At 43.8% G+C, this 13,274-nt stretch overlaps 1 protein-coding gene across 10 annotated transcripts in view; it reads right to left on the reverse strand.

The window, feature by feature from the left end:
- The window catches only part of CAMK2D (calcium/calmodulin dependent protein kinase II delta), a 208,939-nt gene extending 197,761 nt beyond the window's left edge, over positions 1-11,178 (reverse strand). For 4 of the 10 annotated variants that reach the window (XM_053251686.1, XM_053251681.1, XM_053251684.1 and 1 more), the window contains exons 1-2: positions 9,868-11,173; positions 8,292-8,386 (exon numbers count right to left, since the gene is read on the reverse strand). In XM_053251686.1, coding sequence (XP_053107661.1) covers positions 8,292-8,386; positions 9,868-9,935 — 163 coding nt within the window. In that variant the 5' untranslated portion in view covers positions 9,936-11,173. Of the gene's footprint in view, positions 1-8,291; positions 8,387-9,867 lie in introns of all 10 variants that reach the window. The other 6 variants (XM_053251682.1, XM_053251680.1, XM_053251683.1 and 3 more) reach the window with 5 other exon arrangements.
- Between the last annotated feature and the right edge of the window lie 2,096 nt (positions 11,179-13,274).

Genomic DNA, 13,274 nt, shown 5'->3' on the forward strand with positions numbered 1-13,274 from the left:
CAAGTGAGTTTCAGAAAACACACACACACACACCTTTTGAGTGCCTAGTCTGAGGAATACAGGAACATAGGAAACTTCCATACTGAGTCAGACCATCAGTCCATCTAGCTCAGTATCGTCTATACTGACTGGCAGCAGCTTCTCCAAGGTTTCAGGCAGGAATCTTTCCCAGCCCTATCTGGGGATGGCAGGGGTTGAATCTGGGACCTTCTGCATGCAAGGAGATGCTCTACTACTGAGCTATGGCCCGGTCCCCTGTTCATTGTAAGGCCCAGGCACCAGTGGCAGCCCCCATCAGCCATAAGTACAGCTCCCTGGCAAATTGTTTTTTGGGCCTGTGTGAAGCTTTGGCCAAAGCTGAATACTCTGCACAGTCTAGCTGGCACAATGCAGAGGCAACCATTCACAGCATGCAAGGCTATGCTTTGCCCAGTCCCAATGGGGCTCCTTTAAGGGACTCAAGAGTTCTCTTGAGCCCCTGCACCATTTTGAAAGGCATGCACAGAGTGCTGATAAGTAGCCCTTCCCAATGCTTTGCTCTTACAAGAGGGGCTCCATCTCATTCAAAGAGCCCTCCCAGCACTGAGAAAAGTGCAGTACTGTGCGATGGTCAGCCCAATGGGAAATGGCTCTCACATCGAAGGTGTTTTTTTGCTCACATGTAGTCTCCCATTCAAATGCTAACCAAGGCAAACCCTTGTATGCGGAAGGTTCCCTGGCATCTCTAAGACAGAACTGAGAGAGACTCCTGCCTTCAACCTTGGAGAAGCCACTGCCAGTCTGGTTAGACAAGACTGAGCTAGATGGACCAATGCTCTGACCTGGTATAAGGCAGCTTCCTAAGTTCCTAAATGAGACAATTCATGCCTGTTACCACAAGACCAGCTCTCGTCTGGTCCATATAGACCATGTAGGTGTAGAATTGGAACATACTTTCATAACTGAGCAAAAAACTGGAGGTCATTTTCAAGGCAAGGAAGTTCACATGAAGTTCACATTCGCATTTTGTGAAATGGGTAATTCTCATTCTGAGCCAGCTATTTGTGTATGTCGATGGCATCACTACTCTGCTCACTCACAACCTATTCAATTGAGAACAGGTCAGCCAGTTTCTTCACCATGCTCTCCTTTACCAGGATTAAACCATGTTTTCCCAGGCAGCTTGCCTGGAAAAAGAGTTATGTTCCATAATTAAGCTCAGCGTGTGTGTACAACAGCCTTTGTTGTCCCTTGTCCTCCTCCTTGTTGACAGTTAAACTGTAGGATTTTTGGAACAGAAATATGTCCTCCTGTTTGCACAGATGGAATGGAATCTCCCCCCACACCCCTGCTATGAGAACTTTCGGGAAGTAGAAGAATCCTTCCAGGACAGAAGCTATTTTATAGTGAGGTGGCCAAACTCTGAGCATGAGGCTTCCACATGCTTCATTGTGGCTCTCAGACCATTTTAGATGGAGAATTGCTCATCTTTCTGTCCCAGCCCACTCTGGGACTGAAAGAGGCAAGAGGGGGTGATGGTGGAACCTGAGAGGAGCAGGTGTTAGCAGCATTGATGAAGAGTTGGATCTTGTGCTACAATCCTGGTTTAGAGCCAAGGCAGAGCAGGTTGGGCAAGAACAAAGACGAAAGGAGAAGCAAGAGCTGTTGAGGTTGTTACCCCGAAAAGCACAGATTAGGTCTGTACATGCACACTACCAGTTATGTCACCAGATAGTACCCCCAGAAGCAAAGATAATTGTGCATGTGTTGTCGACCATTAGGTGACCAAGCAGGAAGTTTGTATCAGTGAGCGGAACCTTCTTGCCTTTCCTCAGCCAAGAACAAGGCCCCATGGCTGCTCTGGAGGGCAAGCTTGGTTAAGCAGGTTCAGTGGGCTTCAGCCCCTGAAAGCAATCAGTAGCTGTTCAGTTTGACCTCAAAAGGAAGCACATCCTGTAGTGCACTTCCTCCGAGTCCAATCTAGCCCATGTTGATCAATTCTGGCATGGAAGAGGGCCGAGATGGCTCAGTCGTCATCAACTCCTGAAATGAGTCTGCAGATTGAAGCACTTTAAGCTCAAGTAAAGAATGTGGCCTTCAAGCCATTGCAATCAGTCTGGGAGCAGAGGATGGATGAGTCAGTTCAGACTCCCAACTACCACAGAAACAATCAATGGGGCTCTGCTTCTGAGGCCTGCCTTTCCTTCTTTTCTTCTCCCATTGAGGCTGAGAGAACGGATTGATTTGCACCCAACATCCTTCAACAGCAGTACGCTTTCTTAACCAAAAAGAAGCACAACAGAGGAAGTAAGGAGGAGAAGTGAGCAGGGAGAAGGAGTTAAGAAAAAAGGGGAAGGGGTGATTAAGAGGAAGGAGAATAGGAAAGGAGCAAAAGTAGTGGTGAGATCAACTACTTGATCTTGTGGGGTAAGGAGCATCAGTGGAGGAAAAAGTGGTAGTAAGTGGGGAAGGGAGGAGCAAGAAGAGGGCAGAGGGTCTTTCTTCCTTCCTTTGCTCCCTCCCTCCCAACAATTTTTGCAACTCCCCCTTGAAAATAATATGCATATTTAATGCATAAGCCTCATCCATATATTGTGCTGTAAGCTTTTATCCATATGCCTTCTTATTTTATTTAAGAGATTGTTTTTACAAAAGCAGCTCTTCCACATGTTGCCACTAAATTATGAATTAAACAGCTTTAGCAGTCTTCTTAAAACATTATAATATGTTATTATTTAGCAAAACCTGAGCAACACTTTATAGTGTGAGGATTAGGGATCCAAATGCTTTAGTAAACTTACAACATTTGTGTACCCAGGCCTTACTCAGAACATATAACAATACTGGAAATTCATGAGCAAGGTAAAAACAGAACCCAAACGCCTTGATTTACCCATGTGATTTCTAAAGCAGCCTCTCATTCACAGTCATAGAATTCACATGCCCTCAGGATGCTAAAAATTAAATTACAGTTTCTATTCCCTTCCCTTCTTGAAGTGCCTTGCATATGAAAGAAAAAAACATTTTTAGAATCACAAAAGACACTCTTAGCAAGACAGACAAGATGTTTGTCACCATGACCAAAGAGAAAGCACACAATTACCAATGTGTCAATTAAAAGGTCAATTGTAAAATGCTATTAAGATAGAGACCCTTCTTTAAGCAGGAGCACTGCTTATCTTTTTAGGCTAAATTTACCCAAGATCATGTGCCTGCATGCACAGCCCCCTGAATACTACTAAAATTCATCTTGTAATGGCTAGCTGGCATATGCATATTCATCATGTGATGATTACAGCCTCAAGTAGGGACTTTTTTTCCAAGAGGGGTGGCTGTGCAAGCCATTGCAAAAGCAAAGGGTTTTGTGGCACATTCCAGACTAAAACACTGCACTGGAATTATAGAAAGCAAGGATGCTGTTCTTGCATACAGCATCCCACAAAATACACTTGGAAGGCCCACCCCCATCATGATACTTGCTAAAACCACACAAACCCCACTTTCCATACTTACAGTGTTTGCCTGAAGAGACAAATGCTGAACTTATGGGGAAATTCTTCCCGTTAACAACACACTAGGGCACTCCTGCATTCCACACCATGGGGAGGATCTCTCCATGAATACAGCATTTTTCTCCTCAAACACTGTAAGCATGGAGAGCAGGATGAGGTGGCGGTTCAGACCACATCAGCATGGCAGCGTTTCCAAGCACACTCCCAGGATTGCTGCACACAAGCACAGCAACCTCAGTTTATATCCTACCTGAACAGTGTTTACTGCAGTGTAGGTTTTCATGGGAACCTTGATTTGACCCATCTCAAATCAAGCATGTCTAACTTGTCAATTTAACTAACTAATTAATTTCAATGCGACCTCCTTGAGCAAATTTAGTCAGGATGTTAGCCAGTGCTTTTAAATAGAGTCTGTTAACATGTTCATCTCCATGGGGAGCCAGCGTAGTGTAGTGGTTAGAGTGCTGGACTAGGACTGGGGAGACCTGAGTTCAAATCCCCATTCAACCATGATACTCGCTGGGTGACTCTGGGCCAGTCACTTCTCTCTCAGCCTAACCTACTTCACAGGGTTGTTGTGAGGAGAAACGTAACTACGTAGACCGTTCTGGGCTCCTTTAAGGAAGAGCAGAATATAAATGTCAAAAAACAAAACAAAAAACAAACAAGTCATTACATGTTGAGTTAATCAAGTGATGTACATACATGAACTGGACCTTCGATTCAAGAATATCATAACCACAAAGGACACAACTGGATAAGAGGTTTATCATTAGTCTTAAGTTTAATTTAATTGTATTCTGCTCTCCTTCTAAAGAGTTCAAAGTGACGGATATGGGACTCCCATGCACATACTGGCTGGACCCAAACTAACTTCTAAGATGGATCTACAGCAGGCATATATAGACTATTCTTTGAGCTCAAACAAATTAAACGTTATTTAATTTTAACATATTGTTTAACCCAAATTATTGTGTTTTTTTTAATGGAGAGTACTAGGTTGAAATAAAAGTTTTTGAATATGTTACTAAGCAGCACCCCAAGTATGACAATTTATTTGGACCCAAAATATATGTATCATAATCTGCCCTATTTCTTGTTATTCGCCACAGGATTAAACCTGAAATTTACCTTTCCTATGTTGTCTGTTGAACTTTGACTACTAATTTGAGTTCTACACAAGTATTGTGGACTAACTAAACTTATTAGGGTTACAGCTTCCTGGAAAGGATCTTAATGCAAATCTGTTACAGCGTTTCTGCTGCTTCAAAGGGAGGGGGAATCTGGACTAAGACAAACAGCACATAGTAGATTTACTGGGCTTGAATAAAACACATTCCCCATAGTTACTACACCAACTCGCATATTTTATTCTGTTTATTTATTCATTTTCCTCTATCCCACCACCTTACTTACCTGGCCTCCATTTTTCTGTTATTTTCCTGTGTCTTTGGTGAGATATGCGGATCATTTTTAGAAAAATATTAATTCCTCAAAGCTATAATTGTTTTATATCCACTCAACCAAACCTTTCAACAATTCACAGGATGCTCAGTTAAAATGCATCACACTCTTTCTGCCATAGGGCAACCATTTTCTCTTCCAACTCAGTACTAACAATATTAAGGAAAAGATCAATCCATCGCAGAACACATTTTGGCAATATACAGTATATAGATTTCTACTACACACAGACTTATATACCAGACACACATACAGGTGTACACATGAGCAGAAGGCCAATTATATGCCTATTGTTACATTATAGGTTTATATTTAAAATTACAAAACAAATGCTAAGAACATGTATAACAAATCCAAAATGGAATTCCTAAGGATTTGTACAACTGAACAGAAGGTTTTGTGTGTCATTTTATACTGCTAACTACAGAAAGCACCCCAGTTTAATATTGCCAAGAGAAATAAATGCAGTAATGATTTAGAAGCCCTCGCTTACATGTTAAAAATGCTAATTATATGTCTAAAAATAATGGAACAAGTTGGAGTGGGCATTTCTTTTATCAATTATAGAAACTGATAAATTTCTATAAAGACATATGAATGTTTTATCAGTTCTTTGTCAGGAAGTTCAGTCCATCAATTCAAGATGGGGTCGTAGCTCAGTGGTTGAGCATCTGTTTTGCATGAGTAAGGTCCAAGGTTCAATCCCTGGCATCTCCAGGTAGGGTGGGAGAGACTTCTGCCTGATACCTTGGAGAGCTGCTGCCAGACAGTGCAGAAAATACTGAGGTAGATTGCCCAATGACCTGACTCAGTATAAGGCATCTTCCTATGTAACTGTTAAAATAGCTAGTTGCGGTTCCAGTTTTCTGAAACCAACATAACAATGTCTAATAACAACTGAAAATATGAGACACGCAACATTCCATTTTAGCATTAAGGGCTGACATACTGCACAACGTTGTACGTGTTTTAACGAAATGTGTGCACAGTTGCACGAGAGCTTTCTTGCACAAGCACAGAAAATCGCACAAAGCTGCATGATGAATAGCCACTGAACATAACAGTCCCTCACGCAACTGCATTTGTGCATTTTGTGTGTGTTTGTACCAGAGGAGTTTTATGTAAACATGTGTTAAAACACACACTGAACACTGAGCAGTATGTCAGCCAATACCTGCATGCTAACACCATAGGAATATTTTGGCCCACAAAATTCTGTCGTAATTTTTAAAATATTTGTGTGTTTGTGTTTACTGTGTATTAATACAATATTTTAAGTTAAAGTACATTTGAACATTTCAGATTTGCACAACAGCCAAAACCAAGAACACACCCAGGCCATTGCAATATATAACAAGAAGAAGAAGCCAGGAACATAATGCTAAAGCTAAAAAAAACCCACTCTAGTTTGAGAATAAAACTGTTGTGCTATGATAGAAACATGATAGAGGTCTATCAAATCATGCATGGTGTGGAGAAAGTGGATAGAGAGACATTCTTCTCCCTCTCACATAACACTAGAACCAGGGGTCATCCCATGAAATTGATTGCCAGGAAATGTAGGACCGACAAACAGGTTCTTTTTCACACAACGCATAATCAACTTTTAGAATTCTCTGTCACAAGATGTGGTGATAGCCAACAACCTGGATGGCTTTAAGAGGGGTTTGGATAACTTTATGGAGGAGAGGTCTATCAGTGGCTACTAGTCAGAGGGCTATAGGGCACCTCCAGCCTCAAAGGCAGGATGCCTCTGAGTACCAGTTGCAGGGGAGTAACAGCAGGAGATAGGGCATGCCCTCAACTCCTGCCTGTGGCTTCCAGTGGCATCTGGTGGGTCCAGTATGCTGGACTGGATGGGCCTTGGGCCTGATCCAGCAGGGTTGTTCTTATGTTCTGCATAAACATGTTTAGGATCAGACTGCTAGGAAGACTGACATCTACAGTCAAACAGCACTGCTCTCCAGAACTGCTGGAAGTCCAAAGAAAATGTAACATACTCCTAAAAGAAGCTCATAAACATGAAAACTCAATCAGACAAGTGCTTACTCCATAGTTTCTCCCAGAATTAAAAAGCAGAAGCAGGACATGAATGACAGATCTCACACTGAACAAATGGTTTCATTCATTCCTATGCTCCCGAAAAGGCCAGAAATGAACATAGAAGTACAGATGTTAACAGAGAATAATCCGTAATCCTCAACATCCTCAAACAAGCACTTCAGTGTGGATTTACCAAGAACAAATAGATCACCATAAGGCCTACTTTCATAAGTCCAAATAGGCCAAAACATATACATATCCACCAGGCACTTCTCCTGAACAAGCACTACTAAGAAGAATAGGAAGCCAACTCTTGTGTAAACTTCTGTTAGTTTCAGTGGGGCTGGATCATAAACAGATTATGCTTGCAGCGTTCTCAAGAAAGCTCTGGGCACGTAACAACTAAGTACATATAATCATTATCACGGATCCACAACATTAGGCTTAGCTCACTAGCCAGCCATTATTTGTGGTCACCACTAATCCTATGTCTTCCCACAGATCCTTTTCTGGAACAGATGCAGAGGACTTAGGAAGGAAATGGGTCTTCTATCATTTGCAATGAGATGATAAGGAACAGTGGGAGCCCTCACCTACTGCTGGGAAAGGATTCCTACTGTTTTTTAACTATCAAAAGTGGCAGTGGAAATGAGACCACTGGTGAGGAGATCTGTGTGGTGCTGAGTGTCCTGCTCACCACAGGGCTGGAAAAACTCGCCACTGGCGAACTTGCAAGTGAATCTGTAGATGCCTGATCATTCAGAAATAGTCATATCTGGAAGCCATAAAGAAGAAAAGCAATACATGATAGAGGTGAAAATACTTTTTAAACATGTGCACTTGATTTACAGAAAGTCACCTTGTGGAATTCTATCTCCTTCCAACCAAAATATTAGAATATGGAGAGCAGAGGCCAGTTTTCTCTTAAGGGTTTTTCGGTTAAATATGCCACAGTGAATTAAGTTCATGTGTAAATACAACAGAAAGTGTGATTCAATTAAGATTTGACCGACTTTTCCTCCTGTACAAGCTACAGTGGGAAAAACCTATTTCCTAAAAATGTAATAACACAGTTCGTTTCATGCTTACAGATCTAAATAGCACATTAAATAGTACTCCGGGCAATCTTGCCAATATCACAGGAGTATGTTAAATTTTAAGCGTGATTTTTCAAAACACAGGATTACACAGAGTGAACAAGAACAGTCTTTCTTGATGATACACTCACACATCACTATTCATTTAAAACTTCATTAAGTAGAATGTATTTTACATTATCTTGGGAATACCCACCCCTTGCCGACAGCTTTTTAGTGTTGATAATTTTGGCAGCATATTCTTGTCCCGTAGTGATTTTCATACATCTTCTCACTACTGAGAAAGCTCCCCTGTAAGCCAATAAATCAGAAAAACATTAATTTTAACGGGGCTATGCAACTTAAGAAATGGTCTAGCAATAGAGTGTATTAACCAATCTGAGCAATGTCAATACAGGAGGCAGGATAATGAACACAACATGGCAATCAGCCTTAATTTGATGGACTGTAACAGCAAATTGTATTTAAAATGTGAGCATAAGCCATATAATTAAACAGACTGAATAAATGTGCATCTCATTAGAAGTGGCAATGTTGACATACAGAAACTGTATGCATTTTTCATAGTTCTCAAAGGTATTGGATGGTGTATGGTGGAATCTTCAAAAGAGATTCTGGGTTTTTAAAAAGCCCTTCCTCTTGCTTTGTAAACATGGCACTTTGTGTTTATTTAACCATAAACACTCAAATCTCGCTGAAGTGGCTAGGATGCAATAAATCTTAATAGATTCAGTTCTGAGCAAGAGCATTAATTTGCTACTCCCTTGCAGAAAAAGCACTGGAATTAGCCCGCTCTTTACAACACGTTCACCATGTTAATACTATTCCTGCCATCCGGTCAAGCGTTTTCAAGTCATTTATATAACAAAACTACACAGTGCTGAGTTCACACCGTTTTGAAAATGGGCAAATAAGACACATGAATGAAAGGGAAACCAAGAGCTAGAGAAAGTCAATTTAATCCTGAGCACTGGACACCCATAATATGTTATGAGGAATTATATTTCCTAATAATTGTATGTGGACCACGTTGCCATTCAGAAGTCTTCTTTTTTTTCCTGCTGCTGCTTTGTTTCACTGGACATTCACATTTAAGCCACCCACGCTGCCCAGAGGCAAATTTCGTCGCTGCTGGTTCTCCCCTACTGCCATGCCCCTCCGCCCCAATCGCAAACTAGAATGGTGGAGAATACTGTGCTCGTATTATCTTCCGGAGAAGACTGCTGGACACAAGATCGGGAGTACTACAACAATTCCTAACAAACAAGAAAGCAGGGAGGGGGCGGGGGTGCTCTCCTCTAATCAGATCACCCTCCCTTCCTGTTATATATTTAAATGTGTATCTATACGGTACGCCCAGCTGAACTTTCTGCATCCATAAACATGGAACCTAATTGTATGAGGCATAAAGCAGACCGCATGCAAAATTGGGGCGGGGGGAGATGGTGGGAGGCAGCTGTGCCTCCCTGAAATATGCATTCACATTTATTTTCATTCCTCCTCCAACTAAATCTGGACACTGAACCTTCCTTCCTCTCTCCCCGCCGGAAGATTCGGTGGCAAGCTGATTAGCAAAGCACTGACCCTGTGCCAAGGTCTGACCTGGGGCAGCGCTCAGCCCCAAAGACCTTGCCCCTCGTGCCAAGCTGTCAAGAGGGGAAAGACGGGTTTGGGTCATCTCTTCCCTCCCCGTTTCCAGCTCTCTCGAGCCCAACTCCTCGCTTTCCGCCCTTCGGCCCCCGCGCGCCATCCATTCGTGTTTATCTCCTTACTTTCCGAGCTCTTCGAAGAGCTGGTACTCGTCGGTGAACCTGGTGCAGGTCGTGGTTGAAGCCATCATGAGCCCGGCTTGCTCGTGCTGGTGCCTCCGAGGAAGGGAAGGGAAGGCGGAGGAAAGGTGGGCACAGGAGGGGTGGTGGGCGGAAAAGGATGAGAGCTGGGAGGGCAAAGGCGCTTCTCCTCCTCCGGGCGAGTCGACGGCCACACTCCCCTCTTGGCAGCTTCTTTTTTTTTACTTCCCGGCTGGCTTGTTTGTTTGTTCCAGGAGGAGAAGAGGAGGCGAGCTTCTCCTCCGGTCTTCCCTTTCTCCCTCCTTTATTTCCCCCGCAAAGATCGAGCGCGCTGCTGCCTACAAAAAAGGTGCCATCCAAAAGGGAAACCAAAACCAAACGGAGGAAGGCAAGCGCGCGAGGTCCGCAGCAGTGGCAGCTTAATAACAACCAGGATACAAATGGGGAGCGAGAAGAGGCAGAGGCGGCTCCGTTGTCGCTTCGCAAGTAACCCCAGCTGCCCTCTCGGCTGGACGGCCTCTCCTCTTCAGAAGTCGCCCCAGATGTTTCCCTTCTGCGACTGCGGCGGAGGTGGCGGCGCCTCGGGAAGCGCGCTGCTTGCTTGCGCCTCGCAACCTCGATCCAAGCAAGGCGGCAGCAGAGGACGGAGCCCTGAGTTGGAGAGGTGGCTCGGCTTCTCCTTCCTGCTGTCTCTTCCTCCGGCGGCTCCCCCGGCTGTCTTGTCTCCCTGTACCACACCTCCCTCTAGCGACAGCCGGACGGGCAGGTCCTTTGCCTAGGCAGCCCGGTTGTCCTCGGCTTTTTCTTTCTTTCCTTCTGCCCTTCCTTTTAATGAGCCAGTATTACACCAAATTGCAGGAGAATGGCTGGAATGGGATGTGTGCTTGGAGAGAGGGGCCCTGAGGGTTCGGCTAATAAAAGAAACACCCCAGAGTCCCATGAGGTATGGATGTGCAAACACGGAAAACCTTCCCAAGTGAGGAGCTGGAAGCCCAAAAGAGCTGTGCAAAATAAATGAGTAAATCTTTGCTAGGTCTGTGTAAAGAAAGGAACGTGGCGATTTCCTGTTTGCATACCTGCACACAAGGTATGCCCTGCCGTGTTCTGCCCTAGTGCAGTTTCCCTTTTACGATGCCTTTAAATTTCGGATTTCGACCGATATGCCCTACAGAGCAGGCTCTCGGGGCCGCTGTTCCCCCATCTGGTTTCGCTCCCAGACCCTGGGAGGGAGGGGCGCCTCACCCCCCCTGGGTGATTCCATCCGCCCTTCACCGCGTTCCATTCAGTGGCGTCATAATTGACACACTAGCTCGTGCGTTCCACCCAGCCAGTCTCTGGCTGCAAACGGGAGCGGACGGGCGGGGAGAGAACGCCGTTTCCAGACTCTCGCGAGAGAACGCAACCTGTTTCATGAAGAAGAAGGGAAGGAGGGGTCGGGATGTTGTTTCTGGTAGGAGGGCTTGGACTTCGAATGCGGCTTCTGCCGCCTCTGGTGTTGTTCCCAGAAGGCTTGCGGACGAAAGTACTGCATTTATTTAAATGCTTACATCCATATCTACAGATGGGATCTCATATTTAAATATACTGCCCCGCGTTATGGTTTCCATTATGGAAACAGCCTGACAGCTCTCAGAAAAATGAATCGCACGCTAAGGGCTGGATGGTTTTCGTTCGGTTGTGGCGTTGACATCGATGAGTTGAGCAGCGGTTTTCTTTGATAAGGCCGATGATGGCCTGATCCTAGGAGGCTTTTCTCAATGTCCAGGGGCATTGTCAATGTCAGGGAGGTCGCTGCGACTTACTCCCATGCAAATTTATCCAAGATTGCAGTCCGATCCTATGTTTTGTAGGCAGAGAATAATAAGTTCCACTGAGTTCATACAGGGTTTATTTTATTACTTAGTGGTGCGGGGAGTATTGTGGTGCGCGGGGAGTACTTTAAAGAGGTGATTAGTCAATCACAAGATTGATTGTAGCATAAGCTTATCTAGCTTGAGAGTAAGTCCCCACTGATTCAGTAAACATGCATAGTATGTATTGGAGTGAACATCAAATTAAGACTTTAGAATCACCACAGTCCTTGGGTATACAGACATAATATTATTACTCTGGGTGCTATAAAGAAAAAAAATTCCTGTTAAATAAAATACATTTTTCTGGTAAGAAATATCTATTTTAGATGACTGACATGAGGAAAAATTATTCAAAATAGTCCTGTGGAAACTAAAAGAACACGGTAATGCCTAACCTGTCCTTTTGATTTCAATGGCACTACTATGAGTAACTTTCCTAATCATGTGGGCCAATATTATGGTATATTGTGTATTAATTTGATAGTGTGAATAGCCCATGTATCTTCTTTTAATGATAAATATCACAAAGTGCTGCTGTTTGGAATGTCTTTCCAGTATATTTCCCATAAGCCATTAAAACTCAAAGCTGCATGGAAGTAGGTCAATTACACTGAAGCATTCTCATGAACAGCACATCTGGGATGGTTTAGTACCTCAAAGAGGTTGAGTCCGAGTGCAAAACCTCCTATACCAGAAGGAAGGGTCTTGATGCACATATCTGCTGATCAATCAGCAGAGAGAATGAAGGAGAGAGAGGCAAAAGTAAGAGCAGATTTTGTGCCTGCAATGAAGTGTGAATTGGTGAGCACAATCAACAGTTTTTAGGACCTCATTTGCAGGATTCACAGCCAAAGAGAAGTTGCCAGCTGCCATTTTTATATCAGTGGTGGATGTGGGTGTAGATATGTAAAATATTGGCTGACAGGCCATAGGAACAAGTGAAAAAGCAATCATGTACGCATATTCTTCAACTGCCTCTATTTACAAAAGATAGTGGCTTACATACAACACAGTACCCTGCTGGTCGAAGGGCTGGGCACGTGTGCTTATTCCATGCCTCTGCAAAGTGCATCCTTGCTGCTAAAGAGCTCAGAGAGGTTCAGTCACTTCTAATGATTGCATCATTGCTGAAGTGACAAGCCCTCCATTTGGAAGGATGGGAGGTTTGTCGCTGCTACAATGATGCAGTCATTAGCAGTAATAGAGCCTCTATGAGCTTGTTAGCAGCAAGGACATGCTTTACAAAGGCACTGATCCAGGGGCATAACTATAATAGGGCAAGGGGAGACAGTTGTCTGGGGGCCCACTACCTTGGCCCCCCCAGGCAAGTCACATGACTGACTCCCCCAGCCACGCACTCACCCGGGCTTCCTTCAGTTGTATTCATCCTCCAAAATGGATGTGAGTGTTAAGACCTGGAGCTACCAGAACAGCATGTCTTTCTCTAGTACCATTAAATGACTTGCATCATCCACAATTTACAAAACCTTTTTAGGATGATGTTCTATTGTGGCACATAGGTCACACACACACACA

The sequence above is a fragment of the Hemicordylus capensis genome, chromosome 5, assembly GCF_027244095.1.
Source record: "Hemicordylus capensis ecotype Gifberg chromosome 5, rHemCap1.1.pri, whole genome shotgun sequence".
Classification (NCBI taxonomy): Eukaryota; Metazoa; Chordata; class Lepidosauria; order Squamata; family Cordylidae; genus Hemicordylus; species Hemicordylus capensis.